This window comes from Rana temporaria, chromosome 7 (genome assembly GCF_905171775.1).
Source record: "Rana temporaria chromosome 7, aRanTem1.1, whole genome shotgun sequence".
NCBI lineage: Eukaryota > Metazoa > Chordata > Amphibia > Anura > Ranidae > Rana > Rana temporaria.
Window position 1 is genome coordinate 167,534,047 of NC_053495.1, and position 26,512 is coordinate 167,560,558.

General features: G+C 43.3%; 1 protein-coding gene across 1 annotated transcript in view; it reads left to right on the plus strand.

Annotated features, from left to right (window-relative positions):
• Positions 1–26,512, plus strand: part of LOC120945855 (tenascin-R-like) — a 736,249-nt gene that overhangs the window by 565,477 nt on the left and 144,260 nt on the right. Inside the window, exon 10 of the mRNA XM_040360372.1 lies at positions 3,778–3,963. Coding sequence (XP_040216306.1) covers positions 3,778–3,963 — 186 coding nt within the window. The remainder of the gene's footprint in view (positions 1–3,777; positions 3,964–26,512) is intronic.

Here is a 26,512-nt window from a genome sequence, read left to right on the forward strand (position 1 = left end):
ATAAAGCTTTTTTGTGTTGCTCTGCTTCTCAGGGAGACATAGGGTTCCTTTGGGCTCAGCCCCGCTGTCCTTAAGCAGCACACCATGTTGTCCACTCTAAGAATCCCTAATAAAAGCATGACCACACCACCTCGACCAGTCTTGGAGCTTATGTCCCCTCTAAAACTGTATACCATCGGTACCTCAATGTGTATGACCTCCAACCATATATCTCAAAGGGATAAAATAATTTGTGGGGCTTTAGTTAAGGAAAAATTCCCTTGGCCAATATCTTTACCAAGAACCACAAATATTGAGTCCAAAAGGAACCACGAATATTGGGCCAGATTTACAGAAGAAGATATACGCCGGAGTATCTACTGATACTCCGGCGTATTTTCAAATTTGCCGCGTCGTATCTTAATTTGTGATTCACAAACAAGATACAACGGCATTTGGCTAAGATCCGACAGGCTTACGGCTTCGTACGCCTTCGGATCTTAGGCTGCAATACTTCGGCCGCCGCTGGGTGGAGTTTGCGTCGTTTTCCAACGTCGGGTATGCAAATTACGAAGCTACTCGCGTGCGTTATGTCGTTTTTTCCCGTCGCAAAGTTAAGCCTGCTTTTTCATGGCTTAACTTTACACCAGCCATGTTAAAGTATGGCTGTCTTTCCCGCGTCAAATTAAATATTTTTTTTTCCGGCGTAAGTACGTTACGCACGTCGCCATTAACAAACACGTCGGGGCGCCGTAATTTCGCGCAAAGCACGTCGGGAAATTTACTAACAGGGCATGCGCAGAACGTTCGGCGAGGGAGCGCGCCTAATTTTAATGGTACACTCCCCATTTGAATTAGGCGGGCTTGCGCCGGACGTCTTTATGTTACTCCGCCGCAAGTTTATACTCAAGTGCTTTGTGAATCAAGCACTTACGAGGAAAACTTGCGGCGGTGTAACGTAAAGACGATACGTTACGCCGCCGCATTTGTACCTGAATCTGACCCATTGTGTCCAACAGCTGAGGCTACATACAGTTTATACAGCACTTGAAGTAAAAACACCTGTTAGTGCAGTAAATAATTTGTTTGGGCCAGCTTGAACCAAACAACCTATTTAAATGTGGCGAAATGTGGTACTGCTTACCCCAGAGGCTTGAATCCTACTTGTCTTGCGAGACAACGCTCACAAAGTGAGTCAGGATTATTTTTTTAAATAGCTGGTAGTGCGAAACGCTCATAAACCGCGTTACTCTCAATCCGAGGTTCCACTGTATAAGAAGTGCACACTCACCAGAACCAGTTTCTGTCTAAGTTATAGGACAGCAAAAGGGCATTCAGTATGGTTTTCCTTATGAAGATGCATCTGATATTGAGAGTTTATTGTAGATCTTCCAAACTAACAGGCTGAAGTCATCAGGGAAACTGTTCAATCCCATCAAGCCAGACAGAAGGATCACTGACACCAGACAAAATTGTTCATAGTGTAGTATTTATTAAAATCTGTAAAAAAAAATAATTAAAAACACCACCAAACCAAAAACAGCAGGGAATGGTGTTTAGACTCTACAACTAATGGTGGAAGCAGTACATATAAAGTGCATAAGAAAACATAAGGCACATAAACTTACATCGTATGCCACCAAACTGAGCTCAAAATGGCGGCAGGACCTCTGGCATATAAATCAAGCTCAAAAAGAGTATTTTTCTTGCTTTGAACACAAACAAACCATTGCAGCTCATTTGCTGTACTGCATATGTACCAGTGTATATCCCATATTTATCCACACCATGAATCTACTTTTAGTTTGTGGGCTCTTAGCCCAGAGGACAGGTGAAGAATCTGTATCTACTTTTTTTACTCCATTCAAGTGTTACGGAGACTGTCAGAATCTTCAACACTTCCAGTTTCAGGTGCTATGGCCTGTGTGATGGCCATGGCTCCCTCTATAGATATAATGCAGAAAAAGGTAGACAAAAAGGGACAGGCACTATGTTATTTGCAGGATCACCAGATTAAAATAAAGGGAAAAGCAAGAACAGAATGAAGCTGCAACATCCAAGGGCTGGTAAGCTTCAATACAGTATCTTTGCAATACATTATTTTTCTTGGGTTTAGTTGCACTTTTTTTCTAAAGCTCTGAACTCCCAATTATCTTAATCTAATCCCTAAACTAAGCCTTAACACTATAAACCTCATTCTGCTTTATACTCACCTCTCCAGAGCCAATAACATGCAGTTCCTGTGCTAAAAGCATGTTGTACGAAGATCTTAGCACCAGAGGAGACTTCTTCCTGGACAGCTAATCTGCACTAACTGCTTAAACTCACAGTCAAAATAAAGAAACAAATAAATGATACATAATCCGATGAGTTATATTATACAGCTTTGGTGACATTATATTTATTCTTACTGAAGTGCGTTTTCTGGCAACCTTTTATTCTTACATTAAAAGGGTTGTAAAGGTTTGTTTTTTATTTTCTAAATAGGTTCCTTTAAGCTAGTACATTGTTGGTTCACTTACCTTTACCTTTGATTTGCCTTCTAAATGTTTTTTTCTTTGTTTTCTTTGTCTGAATTTCTCACTTCCTGCTTGCCCCCCCATCATCCGAGCCGTTCTGGCTGGGGGTTAGTCAGCGTCAGGGCTCAAGTCCTGCGGGAACGCGTGAGAACGGAGTTCCTGCACTTTTTTCACAGCAGGAACTCAGTTCCCTTTGCAGGACTAGAGCAGCCGAGCCGACCGAGCCAATCCTTCACTAAGCGGCGATGCCCAGCTCGAGTCACTGTCAGGGGCAGGCGAACCTTAGTAATCCTTTATGTTACTGGCCACTTCCTGTATATGGATTCATCGGGTAGTGTGCGGGTATTCCATCACTTCCTCGATGCCGCAATGTCTCCTGGGAGCTTTTGTCATTGTTCCCAGGAGACATTGTGGAGGTCTGCCGTGAGATATCACGGGATTTAGAAAGAACTTGATTCTAGTAATTAAAACATGCGGTTTAGTAATTATGCATATGAGCGTATCATTTTTTTTTTTTTTGGTGGGGGAGTGGATCTTGGGTGGGAGTTGCCACACTTTTTTCCCCAGGACTTGACCCCTGGTCAGCGTGCTCGCCCCCTCCCTTGGGAATACATCCCTGCGGAGAGACACTGTGAACGTTCACAGCATCTCCCCACAGGGATGTAGTCCCAAGGGAGGGGGTGACCACGCTGACTAACCCCCAGCCAGAACGCCTCGGATAATGGGGGAAAGCTTACTGAGGAACAGGAAGTGAGAAAGTCAGACAAAGAAAAAAAAATTTAGAAGGCAAATCAAAGGAAAAGGTAAGTGAACCAACAATGTACCAGCTTAAAGGAACCTATTTAGAAAATAAAAAAACAAACAATTACAACCCCTTTAAATGAGGTGCTTTCTGTAGAGAAGAAAATTGCATTTATGAATCCCAGATCTGTACTGCGCCTTATTTCGTCTACAAGACTTGTTGAAGAGCACACCTAATGTTGCAACAAGGAGAATTCTGGCAACCCATAGGGTAGCTAATAAGCAGCAATGCATATAATTGAATACAAAAGAATAAAGAAATAGACATTACCAATGTCATAAGAGGGTATTTTTAAGCTCACGCTGTCTGCAGCCAGGTATCAAATAAAATGATAAAGGGCATTGAAGGTGAAAGCTAACTTCTCTACAGATATGTATATGATCTCTTCTGGGCTGAATGTATAATATATTAGAAACCTGTGGTTCAAAATATTCACTGTGAAATATTTTACAGACGCTTTTTCCTTCATTTACACAGAACTTGATGCTCCCAAAAATCTGCGTGTGATGGGGAGAGCCTCAACGACCCTGGAATTGGAGTGGGATAACAGCGACGCTGAGGGTGATGGGTACCGCGTTGTCTTCAGTACTCTGGCAGGTGATCAGTACCATGAACTCAGAATTCCACGTCATCCTGGTCAGACTACAAAAGCCACACTTACTGGTAAGTAAAGAAGAATTGTATTTTTTCTAAAATCTTAGCCAGTCATGTGACATCATCATGGCCTTTGTCATCATTTTGTCTAATTGCCACTAGTAATGAAGTCATTCATAACTTGTACTCTGCGGTTGACATATTCTGCAGAGAATTTTTCATGCAGTTAAAACACTTTAGGGTTTTTAACATCATAACACAGCCATTATTAACCACTTGCCGACGGCTGGACGTCTATAGACATCCTCGGCTTTGTGTGGGTATATCTGAATGATGGGTGCAGCTACAAGCATCATTCAGATATGGCCGTTTTTCGGCCGGCGATTCCCTACACCATAAGAACAATCATAGCAGCTGTTCCACCACATGATCATTCTTATGGGTGGCGAGAGGGGACATTCCCCCCTCCCGCCGTGCTTCTACCGACTCACCTGAGGGATCGGTGAGTCGGCGAAGAGGATCCGCCGCCCCGGTTCTTGACCATAGAGATTTCCCGCGGACCAAATGGTCGCCGGAGTCTCTATGATCGCCGGAGGACGGGCGCGATATTATGATGTTATATGATATTATAATGCCTCTGCATTCAAAAAAACGCCGCCGCTCGGCTAGATATTGACCCCATATCTCACTGTAAAGAGGTCCTGTCATGTCATATTCCTATTACAAGGGATGTTTACATTCCTTGTAATAAGAATAAAAGTGATCAAAATTTAACAATAACATTTGTATTTATTTATTTAAAGTGCCCCTGTCCCCGTGTGCTCACACGCAGAAGCGAACGCATACATAAGTCCCGCCCACATATGAAAACGGTGTTCAAATCACACATGTGAGGTGTCGTCGTGAACGTTAGAGCAAGAACAATAATTCTAGCTCTAGACCTCCTCTGTAACTCAAAACATATAACCATTTAAAAAATTTAAAGTGTTTCCTATGGAGATTTTTATGTTTGGCGCCATTCCACGAGCATGTGTAATTTTGAAGCGTGACATGTTAGGTATCTATTTACTTGGCGTAACTTCATCTTTCACATTATGCAAAAAAATTGGGCTAACTTTACTGTTTTTTTTTTTAAAGCATGAAACGTGTAAAATGTTTACTTTCTATGAACGTCAGCTCCATCTAATGGCCATAAAGTGGTATTTTCCTGAAACACCCCAGATTAATTCACCTTCTACACTTTTAGTGCTAACAGACTTGACCTGGAGAAGGAGGCCACTCCCTCTGAAACGCGTTGTCATAGCAACACCAGAGCATCTCTTGTCAGCTGGCACAGCTCTGAGTCCTGTGTTCGTGGAGGCGGGACCAGACTCACTGAGTATTCGGACTCCCTGGCCGGAAGGAGTAGCCTGTCTGCTGCTGCAGGCTGGATCTATTCTCTCCTCAGCCTTTGCTCTCCCACTGTCCGGAGGATTACATCCTGTATGCTGGCCACGACTATCCCTATGAATGCTCTGGTCCACATAACCCTTGTGAGTGCAGCCTGTTTTAATCGCTGTTTAGTCATTCAATAAAACTGTATTGCACAAGGAGGCGGTGCGCTCTGCCTTTTCTCTTATACAGTGCCTTGCAAAAGTATTCACCCCCCTTGGCTTTTTACCTATTTTGTTACATTACAGCCTTTAATTCAAAGTTTTTTTAATCCAAATTATATGTGATGAAGCTTTAGAGCTCTTGCAGCTGTTTCCCCATATCATTCTGCTGCTGGAGAGAGGTCCACGTTTTATGGTTGGTATTAGGGGGTACATTCATGGATCAAGGGTGAAATTGATGGTTTATAATTATAGCTAGGGCTGGGTATAAGGTTTACGCTGAGCTTAAGAATCAATAAGTGTCTATTACATTTCTGGATGTCATAAATTCATTTTTCGAAACACATTGTTTAAAAACTGTTCATGTCCAAATGTGTGTGCTGTAATGTCAAAGCCAGAACTTTCTGAAAACCATACTGTGAAAAAATAGCCAAAACCTTTCTCAAACTACAGCCTAGTCGAGAAAATGTGAAAGGTCCAACAGAGTGAGATATTTATAATATATATACATTTCAAGACATGCACAATCATATATTTAAAACTAGCTAGCTTACCAATCTGAACAATACCTGCAATGCATGTCATTGAAAAAAAATTCTCAGACATTAGCTGTGCAGTAGAATACATAAGTACTGTAGAAAAGTTGAGAGGCTATGAAGTGCACTAGACTTCATTAGTACTGGGCAGCCTCCAGCCCTGCTGCTATCTTGGATGACATCCAGTAAAAACGGCCAAGTACAACATTAGGTTAAACTCTGCATTAACACACTGCACCAGATGTACACCTTAGTACTCTTCATTTCCACAAGGTTCATTGTCCATGCCAATCATTGAAGCTGCTTCATATTGCCAGTTGGAGAAACCCCAGAATTAAGTTAATCAACCTACTGCGTGTCAGACATTATCATAAAACTATGATTTAATGATACTGCTCTTCAACACAAGATGTGGGATGTGTTCAAAAACAGAAACATACTTTACACAACCCTGTGAGCACTAAATAGTGACCAAAGTGGCAATTAACTTTATATAGCAGCCACTTCCAACTTCCTATGCCTGACTATTGGCTTGGCCCTATGATAGACAACTTTATTGACAAATAGTGAGGTTCAGAAGGTGGAAGTCAAGGAAGGTTAGTGCCCATAACCCTATCAGTAGGTCATTATTACCATAAGGGAATGTTGAGGCGCTGCATTGCAACGCAATTGCTACTTTACTATTTAGGTGCCCAGAAATGTAATTTTTTGGGTAATGTTAACTAAACCTGACTTCTAATATTCTTAATGGATGATAGGGGGCATGACATAAGGGAGATACACTCTAAACATCTTAGGGCCAGATTCAGGTACAAATACGTTACGCTGCGGCGTAACGTATCCCATTTACGTTACACTGCCGCAGGTTTACAGCGTAAGTGCCTGATTCATAAAGCTCTTACCTGTAAACTTGTGGCGGTGTAACGTAAATCCGCTTGGCGCAAGCCCGCCTAATTCAAATGGGGCGGGCACCATTTAAATTAGGCGCGTTCCCGCGCCGAACGTACTGCGCATGCTCCGTCCGTCAAATTACCCGACGTGCATTGCGCTAAATGACGTCGCAAGGACGTCATTGGTTTCGACGTTAACGTAAATGGCCTCCAGCGCCATTCACGGACGACTTACACAAACGACGTGAATTTTTAAATTTTGACGCGGGAACGACGGCCATACTTAACATGGGTTACACCACCTAGAGGGCAGCCTTCATTTTACGCGGCGTATCTAGACGGAAACAACGTAAATTTAGAGAGACGGGTAAAGCGTACGTTCGTGAATCGCCGTAACTAGTCATTTGCATATTCTACGCCGACCGCAATCGAATCGCCACCTAGCGGCCGGCCTAGAATTGCATCCTAAGATCCGACTGTGTAAGTCAATTACACCTGTCGGATCTTAGGGTTATCTATGCGTAACTGATTCTATGAATCAGCCGCATAGTTACGACGGTCGGATCACAGAGATACGACGGCGTATCAGGAGATACGCCGTTGTATCTCTTTTGTGAATCTGGCCCTTAGTTCTTTTCCTCTATTGTTGCAAGCAGAACAAGTCTCTTACTTTTTTGATATGGTGCTTATCTACCTATTCACCCAGGGCCGGGACAAGTTGTGGGCAGGAGGGGAGGTTGCCCTGGGCGCAATGGTTTACTGTAAAGATAGGGGTGCCTAACTTCTGTTCCAAAGCTGACAGGAGTAGTGACAGCCGCAGTGATTTTAACAAGTGAGTGACTGCTGGGTGTAGGATCCCCTAAGCTTGCACATCATGAATGGGGGAGGGGGCCCAGTTTGGAATCTTTGCCCTGTTCACCTGACTGGTTCATGCAAATGTAGGTTGTCAATGGCTGTGTTGCCTGATTAGCAGTTAGTGGTGTATAATGTGACAAACCTCCTGCATGATGCCATTATTTGTGCCAATAGTGGCAATCATTGTGCATAGTTTTATCTGGTGAGCAGGTAGAGCAACAGCAGCCCACCAAAAATAAAGGTCTTGTTTTAAAGGGAAATCTGACTTTAAGTATAGACTTTGCTTGCCTCTCTCTCATCTCTAGAGAGATCTGTAATTAGAATTCTTATTTCTGCTACCCTAAAGCATTGAGTTTCTTTTCAATATATTACTGCATTCCCTGCAATCAGAAATACTGGCTCCATCCTTTATTTGGTGTGGCAGTTTTGTCGAAAATTAGGGTTTTGCAAGAACAGTAAGTATCGTTATTAGGCTTGGACTGCCAGTGCAAACCCCCTGTTCTTTATACCCAAACCTCCCCAGGACACTCACAGGTCAATTAAATTAACATAAGTACAGTATACAGTGTCTCCTCTGACTGCCCTATAAGGCTGCAGGACCCCTGGCCCTCTGTCTGGACAGTGCTGATTGGCCCTGTTCTGATTGCATGCATCCTTTTTACAGCCTTTTTACACAATTTGCATGATTAACCCCTTAGGTTCCACAGTGAGTATAACAAGAATGCTTTACTGAATGATTTTACTGTTGTGGGTTTAGTAACACTTTTAACTGGTCATACACAGAGCTAATTTCCTCCAGTTCTTGAAAAATTGGCCACAATTTGAGCCATGGGTGGTACTGTCAGCCCCTTCCAACCCAACATCCTTTGGCCTGAAAATCAAAGAAGCTAGATGGAAAATTTTCAGCTAAACAGCAGCTGTCCAATCAGATACAGATACATATATTTGGATATTCTGGCACCCGCAGGTGCCACACTGTATAGCATGGATGGGGGAGTTGCTAGACTTCTCTCGTTCAGCCCAAGGAGCTGAAGGGGAGAAATCTTACAGTGTATGGCCATTTTTAGTAAGACCCCTTTCACACTGGGTTACTTTGCAGGCGCTAAAACGCTAAAGATATCACCTGCAAAGTGACCTGAAACAGTCGCTGCTGTCTCTCCAGTGTGAAAGGCCCGAGGGCTTTTACACTGAAGTGGTGCGCTAGCAGGATGGTAAAAAAGGTCCTGCAAGATGCAACTTTGGAGCGGTGTGTATACCGCTCCTGTCCATTGAAATCAATGGGGCACTGCAGCTATACCGCCGGCACAGCGCCTCTGCAGAGGCGCTTTGCGGTGGTTTTAACCCTTTCTCGGCCACTAGCGCTGCAAAATTGACGGTAAAGCGCTGCTAAAAATAGTGAGAAAGGGGCCTAAGAGAAAATGTATTTTAGAGCAAAAATCAAAGACAATTAAATAATATGTCTTTATCCCCTTTCAATCCCCATTACAGTGGGGATTGAAAGTTTGGGCACCCCAGGTAAAAATGTGTATTAATGTGCATAATGAAGCCAAGGAAAGATGGAAAAATCTCCAAAAGGCATTAAATTACAGATTAGACATTCTTATAATATGTCAAAAAAGTTAGATTTTATTTCCATCATTTACACTTTCAAAATTACAGAAAACAAAAAAATGGTGTCTGAAAAAGTTTGGACACCCTGCAGAGTTAATATCTTGTACTGCCCCCTTTGGCAAGTATCACAGCTTGTAAAGGCTTTTTGTAGCCAGCCAAGAGTCTTTCAATTCTTGTTTGAGGTATCTTTGCCCATTCTTCCTTACAAAAGTCTTCCAGTTCTTTGAGATTTCTGGGCTGTCTGTCACGCACTGCTCTTTTAAGGTCTATCCATAGATTTTCAATTATGTTGAGGTCAGGAGATTGTGAAGGCCATGGCAAAACCTTCAGTTTACGCCTCTTGATGTAATCCCCCGTGGATTTTGAGGTGTGTTTGGGATCATTATCCATTTGTAGAAGCCATCCTCTCTTTAACTTTAGCTTTTTCACAGATGGCATCAAGTTACCACTTACCATCCAAAATTTGCTGAAATTTTATTGAATCCATTTTTCCTTCTACTCGTGAAATGTTCCCTGTGCCACTGTCTGCAATACAACCCCAAAGCATGATTGATCCACCCCCATGCTTCACAGTTGGACAGAGGTTCTTTTCATTAAATTCTGTGCCCTTTCTTCTCCAAACGTACCTTTGCTCATTCCGGCCAAAAAGTTATATTTTAACCTCATCGGTCCACGGAACCAAAATGCATCAGGCTTGTCTATATGTTCATTTGCAAAGTTCAAACTCTGATTTTTGTGGTGAGGACATAGAAGAGGTTTTCTTCTGATGACTCTTCCATGAGGACCATATTTGTACAAGTATCTCTTTATAGTGGAATAGTGTACCACAACTCCAGTGTCTGCCAGATCTCTCTGGAGGGATCATGCAGTCAAACGTGGGTTTTGAATTGCTTTTCTCACAATCCTGCGAGCTGTTCTGTCTGATATTTTTCTTGGTCTTCCAGATCTTGCTTTAACTTTCCCTGTTCCTGATGACTGACATTTCTTAATTACATTCCGAACAGAGGATATTGACATCTGAAAACGCTTTGCTATCTTCTTATAGCCTTCTCCAGCTTTGTGAGCGTCAACTATTTTCAGTTTCAGTTTTCTAGACAACTGCTTAGAAGAACCCATGGTGCTGATTGTTGGGGCAAGGTCAGATGAGTCTGGGCATTTAAAAAATTTGAGATTGACATCACCTGGTCTTCCCAGATGATGATTGAGAACAATCCATGACACTGGTAGGTCTCAGCTTTGCAAAGGGGGCAGTGCATGCTATAAATTCTGCAGGGTGGCCAAACTTTTGCAGACGCCATTTTTTTGTTTTCTGTCATTTTGAAAGTGTAAATGATGGAAATAAAATCTAACTTTTTTTGACATATTATAAGAATGTCTAATCTGTAATTTGATGCCTTTTGGAGATTTTTCCATCTTTCCTTGGCTTCGTTATGCACATTAATACAAATTTTTACCTGGGGTGCCCAAACTTTCGATCCCAACTGTATATAAAAGGCTAAAAACTTGTGAAGCCTCGTACACACGATAGAGAAACTCGACGGGCGAAACACATCGTTTTGCTCGTCGAGTTCCTTGTTAGGCTGTTGAGAAACTCGACAAGCCAATTTTCTCCATTCCCGTCAAGGAAATAGAGAACGTGTTCTCTTTTTGGTTTGTCGAGTTTCTCGACAGTTTCCTCAACGAAAATGTACACATGACCGGTTTTCTCGGCAAAAAAATATCTCCCAGCAAGTTTCTTGTGTACGAGGCCTGAGGCTTCAATTAGGCTATAAAGGAAAGTGCATTTCTTGACCGTGTGCAAAGGCATACCTCCCAACATTGGGAATGCGGGACACCTATTAGCAAACCTATGTAGCCATAGAACACGTCCCCTGTCACACACCCTTAAAGGAGAATTAACAAATAAAAGGTTCATTAAATATACAAGGGCTTTTTTACCACTACTATTCCTTTATACTGGCCTTTGAAATTTACAAATGCAGCAATTTAGAATTTGGATGAAAGGTTTAGCACTGGGAAACACTTTTTGAAAGATAAAAAGTGCATTGTATATACAACTATATAGATCAGACCAAAATGAAGGACAAATAAGGGGGAAAGAGGGACAGAGGGACATTGCTCCAAATCAGGGACAGTCTCTCGAAATCAGGGACAGTTAAGAACTATGCAAAGGACTCATAGGACAGTGAACCTAGTTCAGCCCTCCTCTGGCTTGTCTCTGCTCGGCCAAAGATAATATTTGCGTAGGTAACAGCATTGGGTAGCCATTCCCTCCTGGAACATATACAGTGGTAGATACAACTGCTTTGACCCCTGTGTTTCCATGCAGGGGTCCAAATGGTATAGAAAGTCTGAAAAAATGTAATTTTAGGCTAAATTGTATTATAGCATCTGTTTCTCGTTTCTCCCCTTCCTCCTGCTGAGTCCTTTAGATGGCTTTTTGCACATCATCTTCAGCAGGAGTGAAATAACAACAAAACAAAGATGAGTGCTTGATGTCACTGCTTGTCTTATTTGGAAAACAGAAACGTAAGAAATACAGGACACGTTATACATAATTCAGAGCCCACGACATATACCCTAGCAATCATAAACAAAGCTGCACTTGCACACAGCTTGATTCTCATTCTTATTTTGTGGAGGGGTTTGAATATCCAATATTAGGTTCAGCAGGTATAATTATGGAAGTGCTTTGTCATGCTGTGATTTGCTACTTTCTCAAGTGGCTGTGCTCTTAAGCCAAAGGCTCTTAAATATCTTTCTCCTTTTTCCCTGATTATATATTTAATTTTTTAAATGTCAAGGCATATATATATATTTATATATACACCCTGTAATTTGCTGTAGATTCTAGTTATAGGGCACAAATGGAGGCAGGCAAGGTATTGGTTAAGTTAAATGAAGAAAATGCCATTCTAAACCTGGATATTGCTTATGAATAAGGAACGAAAATCAGTAAATGTAAATTGTTTACTTAAAGAAGAAAAGATTAACTATACATTTTCTTAAAAATGCTACCCCCACCACCTATCCTGCCAAACTTGTATATAAAAAAAAGATGTGTGTACTTTTTTCTTTATCAACTCTGGTCCACTAACATGATCCTGCAGCTCCGGTCTCCTGTGTCAGTGAGCAGCTGCTGCAGGGGAAGAAGTGAGTGCTGACAAAGGCTGGGCAATGGGAGTCTATGGGTCATTTCACAGCTGTTCATGACAAGTTCATTGCACAAGGGAGCTGGACACCTAACAGGACCAGAGCAGATTGGAAATAGGTAAGTACACACCTTTTTTTATACAAATTTGGCAGGATAGGTGAGGGGTTAGCATTTTTAAGAAAAGTTATAGTTAAAGAGGAGTTCCACCCAAAAATGGAACTTCCTCTTAACCCACTCCTCTCCGCCTTACATGCCACATTTGGCATGTAATTTTTATTGGGGGGGAGTGGGGGCTTCAGGAGAAGGGGACTTCCTGTCCCACTTCCTCCTTCCGCCGAGGGGCTGCTAAGGCGATACGTCATATCGCCTTTTGGCAGCCCCTCCCTGTAGGCGATCGCCTGGGACACGTGACAGGTCCCAGGCGATCGCCTGTCCAATCAAACAGCGCATGCGCAGTGCCGCTCGTGCATGTGCAGTGGGTGCCCGGCCGTGAAGCCGAAAGCTGTCACGGCCGGGTGCCCACAGTGACAATGAAGACGCCGGCCGGAAAGGGGGGGAGAGGAGCGGACCCCCGGCCGTCGCGTCGCTGGAACGCTGGAGCAGGTAAGTGTCAGTTTATTAAAAGCCAGCAGCTACACTTTTTGTAGCTGCTGACTTTTAATAAACTTAAAAAATGGGTGGAAAACCCCTTTAAGTCTTTTCTTCTACTTTATATATATATATACACTGAGCAAAATTATAAACACAACCCTTTTTTGTTTGCCCCTATTTATCATGAGCTGAACGCAAAGATCTATGACTTTTTCTATGTACACAAAGACCTATTTCTCCCAAATATTGTTCACAAATCTGTCTAAATCTGTGTAAGGCCTCATTCACACTTAGGGCATCGCTATGGAGCGTCGGATGTCAGCGGAGACATGTCCGCTGACATCCCACCCGATCCGACCTGCTAAAAACAGACGTATGGGGGCCACATCCCCATCCGTCCATGCGGATCGGATCGGGTAAGATCTGATGAAAACGGACATGCTGTCCGTTTTAACAGATCGCTCCATAGGACACAGCGGTGCCGACAAGCCCCTCCCCGCTCAGTGAGCAGAGAGGAGCTTGTCATCCGTCGGCTCAGCGGAGATCTGCGGACTCCGGAGTCCGCCAAGTGTGAATGAGGCCTTAGTGAGCACTTCTCCTTTGCCGAGATAATCCATCAACCTTACAGGTGTGGCATATCAAGATGCTGATTAGACAGCATAATTATTGCACAGGTGTGCCTTAGGCTGGCCACAATAAAAGGCTACTTTAAAATGTGCAGGTTTATCACACTGCACAATGCCACAAATGTCTTAAGTTTTGAGGGAGCTTGCAATTGGAATGCTGACTACAGGAATGTCCACCAGAGCTGTTGTCCTTGAAATAAATGTTAATTTCTCTACCATAAGCCGTCTCCAAAGGCGTTTCAGAGAAATTGGCAGTACATCCAGCATCCAGTGTAACCACACCAGCCCAGAACCTCCACATCCAGCATCTTCATCTTTAAGATCGTCTGATACCAGCCACCCGGACAGCTTCTGCAACAATCAGTTGGCATAACCAAAGAATTTCTGGACACTGTTAGAAACCGTCTCAGGGAAGCTCATCTGCATGCTGCGTCCTCATCGGGGTCTCTACCTGACTGCAGTTCGTTGTCATAACCGATTTGAGTGGGCAAATGCTCACATTAAATGGCGTCTGGCACTTTGGAGAGGTATTCTCTTCATGAATGAATCCCAGTTTTCACTGTACAGGGCAGATGACAGACAGCATGTATGGCGTCGTGTGTGTGAGCGTTTTGCCTAGCACCTATCTAAGAGGGTGCTACACCTATTTAGGACCTGCTCATATATGCAATGTTGAGGTAGGAAAGTGTTCACATATGGAAACAAATTAAAATATCAACATATAGTAGTTAGAACCATGGGGAGACCATAAATGATATGTTCAATAAAAGGGTAGTGGTTTCTCCAAAATTATAATGGCCTTATTTGATGTGGTCATAGTATGTGTGGATCATGGTTAATGGAGTTCATTCTGAAGTTTAACCTGATAAAATCTACACTTCCTTCATGGAGGAAGCAAGTTGAATGATGCTGGCAGGGCAGGACTTAGGGTGGTGGGGGCCCCTGGGCTTGAGTGTTGAAGGGGCCCCCTTGAGCCGAGAATTGGGGGGGGTCGAAGATGTTGAGCGGGGGGGATCATAGTTGTTGAGCGGGGGGGGGCGCATTAAAGCTGTTGAGCGGGGGGGTCGAATTGAAGTTGTTGAGCGGGGGAGCGCATTTAAGTTGTTGAGCGGGGGGTGCCTCTCACCTGTGCACGGAATGTGTCGGCTTTCTTCCCTTAAGCAGACATCCACACATCGCTCCGGTTCCACCTGTTTTTTTTTTGCAGTTGTTGAGCGGGGGGGGGGGGGAGTGCCTCTCACCTGTGCCGACAGCCGGGGCCACAGACTGCCATTAGCCCGGCTGTTGGCTTTCTTCTCTTCAGCAGCCACAGTCCTCCACACCCCGCTCCGGTTCCTCCTGCTTCCGTGCTGCCTCCTCTTGCAGTGCGGGAAAATTAACCCTTTAGCGGGACTGCGGGAAGAAGCTGTCTGTGCGGGAAAGTCCCGTAGAATCCGTACGTGTTGGGAGGTATGCGCAGGGCTGCCATCAGGAATTTTGGGGCCCCTTACTAGGGTTGCCACCTGTCCAGGAATCACCCGGACAGTTCGGGTTTGGGATCTTGTGTCCGGGTTTCAGTCTGCCTTAAACCCAGACACATTATTTAGACTGGGCTGTGGCTCCCCAAGTAACTGAGGTAGTCACACAAAAATCTGTTGCCATTCAGGAGATGCGGGCCGCTGTCTGGGGGCAAGTTTGGCATCACTGAGGAGGAGCCATGATATCAGCAAGAGCAGTTTGGCCACACCCACTGTTTGCCGCAGCGTGCTGCATTGCCACTCTCCATGAGGCACCCATAGGTGCCCCAGGTCTTTTATAATCCTATTGTGTATACTACGAAAAAAATGTGCCCTGTGCCGCTAAAGTGTTCGGGTTTGGCTTGAAGAAAAGGTGGCAACTCTACCCCTTACACAGCTTAAGGCATGGGCCCCCTGGAGCAGAGAACCAGCGGGGGGGGAGGGGGTGCTGCTGCCTGAAATTGAGAAGCGCGGGGGGGGGGGGGGTTTACAAAAAAAAGAAGAAATGAAGAAAAATATATATACACAGTACAGACCAAAAGTTTGGACACACCTTCTCAATCAAAGAGTTTTCTTTATTTTCATGACTATGAAAATTGTAGATTCCCACTGAAGGCATCAAAACTATGAATGAACACATGTGGAATTATACATAACAAAAAAGTGTGAAACAACTGAAAATAAATTTCATATTCTAGGTTCTTCAAAGTAGCCACCTTTTGCAACAGACACATCTCTAGAACTGGTAAGAGGAGACTGTGTGAATCAGGCCTTCATGGTAGAATATCTGCTAGGAAACCACTGCTAAAGAAAGGCAACAAGCAGAAGAGACTTGTTTGGGCTAAAGAACACAAGGAATGGACATTAGACCAGTGGAAATCTGTGCTTTGGTCTGAGGAGTCCAAACTTGAGATCTTTGGTTCCAACCCCCATGTCTTTGTGCGACGCAGAAAAGGTGAACGGATGGCCTCTACATGCCTGGTACCCACCGTGAAGCATGGAGGAGGTGTGATGGTGTGGGGGTGCTTTGCTGGTGACACTGTTGGGGATTTAATCAAAATTGAAGGCATACTGAACCAGCATGGCTACCACAGCATCTTGCAGCGGCATGCTATTCCATCCGGTTTGCCTTTAGTTGGACCATCATTTATTTTTCAACAGGACAATGACCCCAAACACACCTCCAGGCTGTGTAAGGGCTATTTGACCAAGAAGGAGAGTGATGGGGTGCTGCGCCAGGTGACTACCTCTTGAAGCTCATCAAGAGAATGCCAAGAGTGTGCCAAGCAGTAATCAAAGCAAAAGGTGGCAACTTTGAAGAACCTAGAATATGAAATATATTTTCAGTTGTTTCACACTTTTTTGTTCTGTATAATTCCACATGTGTTCATTCATAGTTTTGATGCCTTCAGTGTGAATCTACAATTTTCATAGTCATGAAAATAAAGAAAAATTTTGAATGAGAAGGTGTGTCCAAACTTTTGGTCTGTACTGTATATATATAAAAAAGGGGGTAGCCATCCGGGGCCCTGGGTACCTCTGGGCCCTTTAAAAAAAAAGAAAAAAGAAACCTCTGGGCCCTTTAATAAAAAATAAATAAACATTTATAAAAAATACATAAAAAAGGCAGGTTGCCATCTGGGGCCCTGGGGCCCCTTTGGGCCTTTTAATAAAAAAATATAAACAAAAATAAAAAAATAAACATTTATAAAAATAAATAAAAAAGGGGGGGGGTTGCCACATGGGCCCCTGGGGACCTCTGAGCCCTTTAAAGTGGAGTTTCCATCCCAAATTTTTTTTTCATTATTGTGCTCATTAGACCTAAAAAAGTAAAAAAAAATAAAACATTTTTTACTCATCTGGAAATGCCTGTTATGCGGTCCCACGAAATCTGCCTTTGAAATCACCTAGGATTCTGACATCATCTCTCTCCTGGAAAATGTGTGTCATCATTTCCCACGATGCAGTGCGCTGTCCAATTATCACTCCCCATCCAAGACTTCCAGGAAGTAAATGCTTGTAGGCTTCACAATGCCCACAAGCAAAATGACAACGGTGTAGACATAGTTTTATAAACTATCTTTTTTGAATATCTATGCGGATTGTAAAATAGTAAGTGACCGGATTTATAAAAAATGCTAATTGTGGTTGGAACTCCGCTTTAATAAAAAATAAATATATATATATATATATATATATATATATATATATATATATATATATATATATATATATATATATATATATATATATAAAGGGGGTTGCCATCCGGGGGCCCTGGAGACCTCTAGGCGCTTTAATAATAATAATTATATATATATATATATATATATATATATATATATATATATATATATATATATATATATTTTTATATATATATAAAAAAAGGGGGGTTGCCGTCCGGGGCCCTTTAATAACAATAATAATAAAATATATATATATATATATATATATATATATATATATATATATAAAATATATATAAAAATAACTTTTTTTTTAAATAAAAAATAAATAAAAAAAAGGGGGTTGCCATCCGGGGCCCGGGGGGCCTCCGGGCCCCTGGGGACCTCCAGACCCTAAAAAAAAAAATACAATTTTTTTTTTTTTTTAAAGGGGGCCCCCTATTGGGTGGGGCCCATGGGCTTGAGCCCAGTCAAGCCCAATGGTAAGTCCGGCCCTGGATGCTGGCCATTGGGGTATATAGGCAATAGAAGTGGGGAGTTCCAGACAGTTCCTGTGCATGCTTCAGTGAAAAAGTAACAGATAAAGCTCTTTTTAATGTGTGTGAGAGAGAAAGAGAGAGAGAGAGAGAGAGGGGGGGGAGGGACCTGGGATAATGAAAAGATTGGCAAATTTGGCATGGTATTTATCAAATACTTAATTTCAGGAAACCTGGAGCCTCTGGCAGTTCCACCAGGTACAAGGTCCTTAATACGGGGATAGCATTTGGGTAACCTCCCCAGAAAAATGGTGCAAGGGAGAGCATTTGTACCATCTGGTTAGTATATTATTACCTCTTCCCTGTGTTGATCTCACCATAGATGTTTTATGTGTGATTAAAATGGAAGTCTTAACATCCTCGTCAGTAAGGGTTTAATTGAGTTCTTGTTCTTACTCAGCAAGAAATATGGATATTAAGAGGGTTGATCCCATAACAGGATTTGGTGGATTAGAGAAATAATTTGAGTGGGTTCAAAGAAATTTAGGCATAATGTTTCAAACACTGTTTGTATTCTATGAAGGGCAGAATGATAGTAGTCCCAAAGTTGGAAGTATTAAAGCCAGTGTCCCGGGCAGTTAGTAAACCTGTATGGGGTTTTATTGTGTGAGTAGTAAAAGCAGAAGAAATAGGGTAGGGTTCAAGTTTATGCCACTACAGGATTGAGGAATTTAGAGTTCCTGTTGGGAGGTGGAGGACAGATGTCACAGGACCCAGATAAGAAAAAACTGAAGAAATAGTAGATGACCAGAGTAAATAATCCCAGATTTTTAGAAGAGGGGGGTGGGCAGAATGAGAAAGATGGAGCTTGGATGTCGCGGTGGAGGGATCCAAAGAAGAGAGAATGGAAGGGCAGGTGACAAAACATTCTTCGGGATGCTGCTTAGATACAATTCATATTTCTAGATGTTCCCTATAAAATGCCAAATCTCTAATTTTTTTAAATTCACTTTAATGCTTATTAGGAGGGGATATGGTAAGAAAACCACTTCCCCAAATTCCAAGGTGCTTGTGATAAAATTTGGCGATGTTTCTTTCTGTAGATACAAGACAAATCCACCTGAAGCCTTGCAATGATAATATCACAATGGTATTTTACCAGAAACAGCAATATAGCATTCCATAAGGGTTTGATAGAAGTCTGACTTTGTTGCTAGGATCTCTTTTTCTAACAGGCAAAACTGCATTGCTTTATGTCTTTAGTGCTAATGGCATCACACCGCACAGTGAAGTCCAAGGTATAGGATGCAGAGACATATGGTGTGACTTGAACAAACTGCAGTTCTGGCTCTGACATCCTCCCAAACTGGATGGCATTGAGATTCCAAAAAAAAGAGAAGCTTTGATTTTTATAGTCAAATTGGGATTATTATATGCAACAGAACAAAACTAATATGATAAATGTAAAGCAATCATGCTCAACTGATGGTCCCCTAAAGTCTCCTGCACAGCTTCCCTGACCTTGAGGTGTGGAAGGTATATATTGTTTAGGGTATTGTGCATTTTAGAGGCGTTCACTAATTGTTCAAATGAAAATTATACTTTTAGAACCTTCTGTCTATAGTTTGTAATTGCATATCTACATAGGATGTTTGTTAATTCAATAAGAAGGCTTCTACTTCCTGCTAAGAAGTGCTGCACATTGGTTCCTCCTTCTCAAGTCTCCCAAACTGGTCTGTTTAACTGAAATTGATGATCCCTTAATATACCTAAAATATATAAAATGGACCTGTCATCTTCAAACACTGCCAATGCAAATTGGTCACACAGCAGGCACACCTCACTGGAAAATAGGGAGGTATGGGGCTATTTGTCAACCCAAAAACGTTATTTTAGCGTTGAAAAGAGTGGCAAAAGATTGGAACTCCTGTCAGGTGTTTACTGCTATTTGGGAGAGAGATTTACCCTCACTTCCTGCCCTGCTAACAATGGTTTTACCAGACAGGAAGTAAGGTATAACCTGCAACGGGGACACAGGTGGAAGTACAAATCTGACAGGGGTTCTAGCCTTCCGTACTCTACTAAAGATTTACTATGGATAGTGTTTCTTTTCTTCTATGTTGTTGATGCTTTGCATTTTGACTTTTTTGGCTGACTACTGAGTGACAGTGTGTGCACTCAGCGTTGTGGTTGTCTGAAAGCTGATATGTTGCCGGGGTAAAACCAATTGTCTTGTGGAGTGTATTGGGCACTGTTTGACCACTCTTAACTGAGGGTCATTTCATTCTGGTAAGCCCTTCTCCTGTTGCACTTGGGTGGTGTGTGGCATTGCTGTACGGCTGAAGGCTTTTGGGACTTACCTCTTTCTTTCACTGTATTCAGGGAAGACCACCTATTTTCCTTTTCTCCATAGGGACTCACTTATTTATTTATTTATTTATTTATTTGATCTAATCTTATTGTTATTAGACATTGTTTATATGTTTGTGTAAGCATGGAAAAATCTAATATTTCTCTTTTTTTTGCTATGGGAATTTATATTAAATTTTTAGCACTGCACTTTTGTATATCAAACAGCGTTTAGTCTAACATGAATCACAGCCTCTAGCCATCATCAGCAGTATTAAGAAAACATCCTTATGAAAGAAAATGTGACTCACGTCTTCCTAATGGTATAGCAGAAGGGGGTTGATTTCTCTGCAAAGAAACCAAACAGCTTCTAGGTTTTTTTTTTTTTTTTGTCAAAGTTTGAAGTAATTGTAAAGTCTCATTTTTTTTTTCAATAAAAATAACAAACATGTTATACTTACCTCCTTTGTGCAGTGGAATTGCACAACAGAGCAGCCCAGATCCTTCTCTTCTCTGGTCCCTCTTCTGCTCTCCTGGCCCCTCCCTTCTGTTCAGTGCCCCCACAGGAAGCAGCTTGTTATGGGGGCACCTGGGCCGAGTCACGGCTCCCTGTGTCTATTTAGACACTGAGCTGCAGCCTGACCCCGCCCCTCTCTCTCCTGATTGACTAACTGACTTTGATTGACAGCAGCAGGAGCCAATGGTGCCGCTGCTGTGTCTTAGCCAATCAGGAGGGAGAGTCTCAGACGGCTGAGGGATTCATGGACATCGTTGGACAGAGATGGGGATCAGGTAAGTATTAGGGGGTGCTGGGGCGGCTGCTGCACACAGACGGCTTTTTATTTTAATGCATAGAATGCATTAAGATAAAAAACCTTCTGACTTTACAACTCGCTTAATTGAACAAGCTGAAGTTAGAAGCTGATTGGCTACCATGCACAGCTGCACCAAATTTTGAACCCTTTAGTTTTAGTAAATCAACCTCAAGATGTCTGTCATCTCTAAGGCCCCGTACACACGGCCGAGGAACTCGACGTGCCAAACACATCGAGTTCCTCGGCGTGTTCGGTCCTGGAGCCGCCGAGGACCTCGGCGGGCCGAGTTCTCCCATAGAACAACGAGGAAATAGAGAACATGTTCTCTATTTCCTCGCCGAGGTCCTCGTCGGCTTCCTCGGCCGAAAGTGTACACACGGCCGGGTTTCTCGGCGGAATTCAGCTCCCGACCGAGTTTCTGGCTGAATTCTGCCGAGAAACTCGGTCGTGTGTACGGGGCCTAAGGCTGCTTTCACACCAGGGCAGTGGGTCCATTAGCGGTAAAGCACCGCTAGTTTTAGCGGTGCTTTACCAAGGTTTTAGCTAGCAGAGCGCTTTTAACCACCGCTAGCGGCTGAAGAAAGGGTTAAACTCACCTGTTTTTTGCAGAGCTTCCATAGCGCTTTACAGGTGCTTCAGAAGCGCTGCCCATTCACTCCAACAGGCAGAGGCAGTGTGGTAGCACTGTATACAGCGCTCCTACACCGCCCCAAAAATGCTGCATGCTGGACTTTTTTTCCCATCCCGTAAGCGCACCGCCCCAGTGTAAAAGCACTCAGGCTTTCACACTGGGGTGGCACGAGAGGTAGTTTCCAAGCGCTTTACAGATGGTATTTTTAGCGCTAAAATGCCTGAAAACTGCCTAGGTGTGAAAGGGGCCTTACTTATCAAATGTCATGTCAGCAAAAAGAGAGAAAAAGATCATGCGAGAGACAAGGAAAAAAAATATGAAGAGCAGGGTTCCCAGTCAGATGTCGGACTAGACTTTCTGACAATTGCATGCAAGAAGAAAGTGTAAAAATCAGAGGAAAGACTGAAAAGTATCAGGCTGGGTTCACATATGTGCGTCCGTGGTTTCCAGCCTGATGTCCAGTGCGTTTCTGTTCACCGGTTCAGGTGTAATTCAGTTCCGAATTTTTGGCTGAATTCGCACCTGAACCAGACCCAAAAACGCAGGCGCCCCAGATATGTGTGAACCGGCTCCATTGAAAGCCGGTCACACTTGCATGTCATGCGAATTGGGTGCAGTGAAAACCGAATCCAATTCACACATATGTGAACCCAGCCTTATGCCGCGTACACACGGTCGTTTTATGTGATGAAAAAAAATGACGTTTTTAAAAACGTCACTTTAATTGACCGTGTGTGGGGGAAAACGTCGTTTTATGTCTTCTAAAAAACAACCAAAAAAAATTGAAGCATGCTTCAATTTTATGTGTTGTTTTTCAAAACGTCAACTTTTACTTCACAGAAATTGACCGTGTGTAGCAAAAACGTTGTTTAAAACGACGTTTTTTCATCCGCGCATGCCCAGAAGCTACTTATGAAGCGAGCTTCAATGGAAAAACGTGGTGGAACGTAACCTCGCTTTGCTAGAACATTGTGAGAAAAACGATGGTGTGTAGGCAACTTCATCTTTGAAAATTGAAGTTTCAAAAACGTCGTTTTTTACTTCACAGAAAATGTCGTTTTTTTTCATCACATAAAGTGATGGGCCCAGATTCAAGAAGCACTTGCGCCCGCCAACCAAAGGTTGCGCGGCGCAAGTGCTTACTTGCTCCGGTGTAACGAGTGCTCCTGATTCAGGAACCTCGTTACACCGACTGCAGCCTAAGATATGACAGGCATAAGCCTCCTTATGCCTTCATATCTTTGGCTGCATTCTTGCGTTGGCCGCTAGGGGGCGCGGCCATTGTGATCTGTGTATAGTATGCAAATTGCATACTAACACCGATTCACAAAAGTTGCGCGGCCCCTGCGTACGCAAGGTACGGAGTTTCCGGAAGGCGACTTTAGCATAAGGCTGCTCCTACTCATAGTAGGCGCAGCCAATGCTAAAGTATAGCCACCCTTCCCGCTCGTGAAATTTGAATTTCACGTCGTTTACGTAAGTGATTCGTGAATGGCGCTGGACGCCATTCACGTTCACTTAGAAGCAAATGACGTCCTTGCGACGTCATTTGCCGCAATGCACGTCGGGAAAGTTTCCCGACGGAGCATGCGCTGTTCGCTCGGCGTGCCTAATTTAAATGATTCCCGCCTCCGGCGGGATCATTTACATTAGGCGCCCTTACGCAGGGCAAATTAGCATAGCGCCCGCGCAATTTACGGAGCTACTGCTCCGTGAATCGCGGGCAAATCGAAATATTTGCGTGGGCGCAGAGCAAAAATCGTTGCCCTTTGCCCACGCAAATATTGCGCGGCTCTACCTGAATCTGGGCCATGGTGTGTATGCGGCATTAGGGTTAAAAAAGTCAATCCAAGCACTCCAGGTTTCCATGAATTTGGAATGGTGTTCCTGTAAAGCTGCTGTTGGTTCCTCCATTCCCATTATGTGATTGAGTTCAGCTACCCACTTCTTGGGAGGCAGACGATTTATTCATCTGCTTGTCCTCCATTCATAGAGTGCTGATAGAATTAATGGAAGCTATAGTACAGCTTCTATGATTGGAAGAGGTGGGCAGAAAGGGTGGGCCCAGTTGGCATAGTTCCTGTTGTAGGGATGTTGGGTGCAGGAGGATGTTGGGGCATTTGGTTTACAATTAAGAAAGCAGCCAGCAGCACAAGGGACACTTCGTATGGACTATAAGTACCATCCCTTGTGCAATTTGTTTTAAAATTTGAACTAAACTTAGGCTTTATTTAGCTAAGTTGTTAATCAAAAAGGATACTTTATTATTCATTGCCTCTTTTTCAAAGCAAATTAACATTGTGTGGCGCCTTTTGGAGATACCGGGGTCACATAGGTAACAGGCTGCCCGGCATCGTAATCAAAGGGTATCGTGGCTACTTTGAAGTGCTCACATGCCTAGCTTGCAAAATCGTCCACAATGATAGAATATAATTCTGCTAATAGAAGAGGAAGCTATATTTTATGGGAGCTTTCAGTTTCAGCATGGAAGTGTGAAAACTCTTTGTGATTAATGAGTATAATAAAACTGTAATGAGCAAAATGGATGCCCCCCGTACATTTATAATAGCAAACAGTGCACAGGAACAAAGTTTTTGAAAACATTAACACACTGGGATTGGAAAGCTGTATGCATTGGCATGAATATCTGAAAATATTAAAAATACTTTATATTCCTCATAAAAGGGATCTGGGCAGAATTTTACTGCTTAATCCCTTATGTCCCACCTATTTTCAATGTCCTGACACCAATCTATAGGTGTGCGCAGCCTATTTCATTAGGGTGTGGACTCCAAAGCAGTTTTGCCATCCTACCAGATTGAAATTACTGACACAACACCCAAAATTTACTGACACCGCCAAGTTTTTACTAACATTTCCAAAAGTTAAAGAATTACAGTTTTAAGTACAAATTTCAGTATATTAGCTACAAATAAGTACAATATGCAATTGAAATGTGATTTAAGGCAGATGATTTCTTATTTTATTTTCGATATTGTAGCTCGGACAGGAGGGAAAGAAATTAGAATGGACAAAACACACACATAAAAAATTTACTCTCACAGTGCCACTGACAGCAGTCATCAACCCTGTCCTCAGGGCCCACTAACAGGCCAGGCTTTATGTATTACCTTGGGGAGATGCCGACTAAAATACTGCAATCACTGTGCAGCAAATGATATCACCTGTGATGTATTTCAGTTATCTTGCAAACCTGGCCTGTTAGTGGGCCCTGAGGACAGGGTTGATGACCACTGACCTACACGACACGTCCCCTCCTGAGTCACAGTGACAATCTCTCTCCACACCAGGTGGTCCCACTTCAAACAGCACTGAAAGTCCTGCTACTGACTTGCCTTGCTCCCTCAGACCCGCATACAAGGCTCTGGCTGCTCCACTTGGCTCCCTTGCACCATGACGTCACACAACACTCTCAGGCCTCGTACACACGACCGAGAAACTCGACGGGCGAAACACATCGTTTTGCTCGTCGAGTTCCTTGTGAAGCCGTCGAGAAACTCGACAAGCCAATTTTCTCCATTCCCGTCAAGGAAATAGAGAACATGTTCTCTTTTTGGCTCGTCGAGTTTCTCAACAGTTTCCTCGACGAAAGTGTACACACAACCGATTTTCTCGTCAAAAAAATATCTCCCAGCAAGTTTCTTGCTGGTTTTTGCCGAGGAACTCAGTCGTGTGTACGAGGCCTCGTACAGACGAGGGGACATGTCCGATGAAAACGGTCCGCGGACCGTTTTCATCGGACATGTCCGCTCGGAGATTTTGGTCTGATGGTTGTACACACCATCAAACCAAAATCCCTGCGGACAGAGAACGCGGTGACGTATACGACACAGACGTTCTCTGACGCGGAAGTTCAATGCTTCCACGCATGCGTCAAATCACTTAGATGCATGCGTGGAATTTCGGCCGAGCAGACATGTCCGATGAGTCGTACTGACCATCGGACATGTCCGACGGACATGGTTCCAGTGGACATGTTTCTCAGCATGCTAAGAAACATTGGTCCGCTGGAAACCTGTTTTCCCCACCTATTTGTGGGGAAAAAAGGACGCTTATTTTGTTTGGGAGCCACGTCGCACGACCGCGCAATTGTCAGTTAAAGAGACGCCGTGCCGAATCGCAAAAAGTGCTCTGGTCTTTCACCTGCTATATGGTCCGGGGGTTAAGTGGTTAAATATTGGTGCCATACATTCAACAAGGTGTTGGAAACATTCCTCATAGATTTTGGTTCATATTGACATGATTGCATCACGCAGTTGCTGCAAATTTGTTGGCTGCCCATCCATGATCCGAATTTCCCGTTTCACTACATCCTAAAGGTGCTCTATTGGATTGAGATCTGGTGACTGTGGAGGCCATTGGAGTACAGTGACTTCATTGTAATGTTCAAGAAACCGGTTTTAGATGATTGGAGCTTTGTGACATGGTGCATTATCCTGCTTGAAGGAGCCATCAGAAGATGGGTACACTGTAGTCATAAAGGGATAGACATGATCAGCAACAATACTCAGAGAGGTCGTGGCATATAAACAATGCTCACTTGGTACTACAGGGTCCAAAGTGTGCAAAGAAAAATATCTCCCACACCATTACACCACCACCAGCAGCCAAAACCGTTGATACAAGGCAGGCTGGATCCATTCTTTCATGTTGTTTACACCAAATTCTGAAGCCTCGTACACACGACCGAGGAACTCGACGGGCGAAACACATAGTTTTCCTCGTCGAGTTCCTTGTTAGACTTGTCGAGGAACTCGACAAGCTTGCTTTGCGTACACACTGTCAA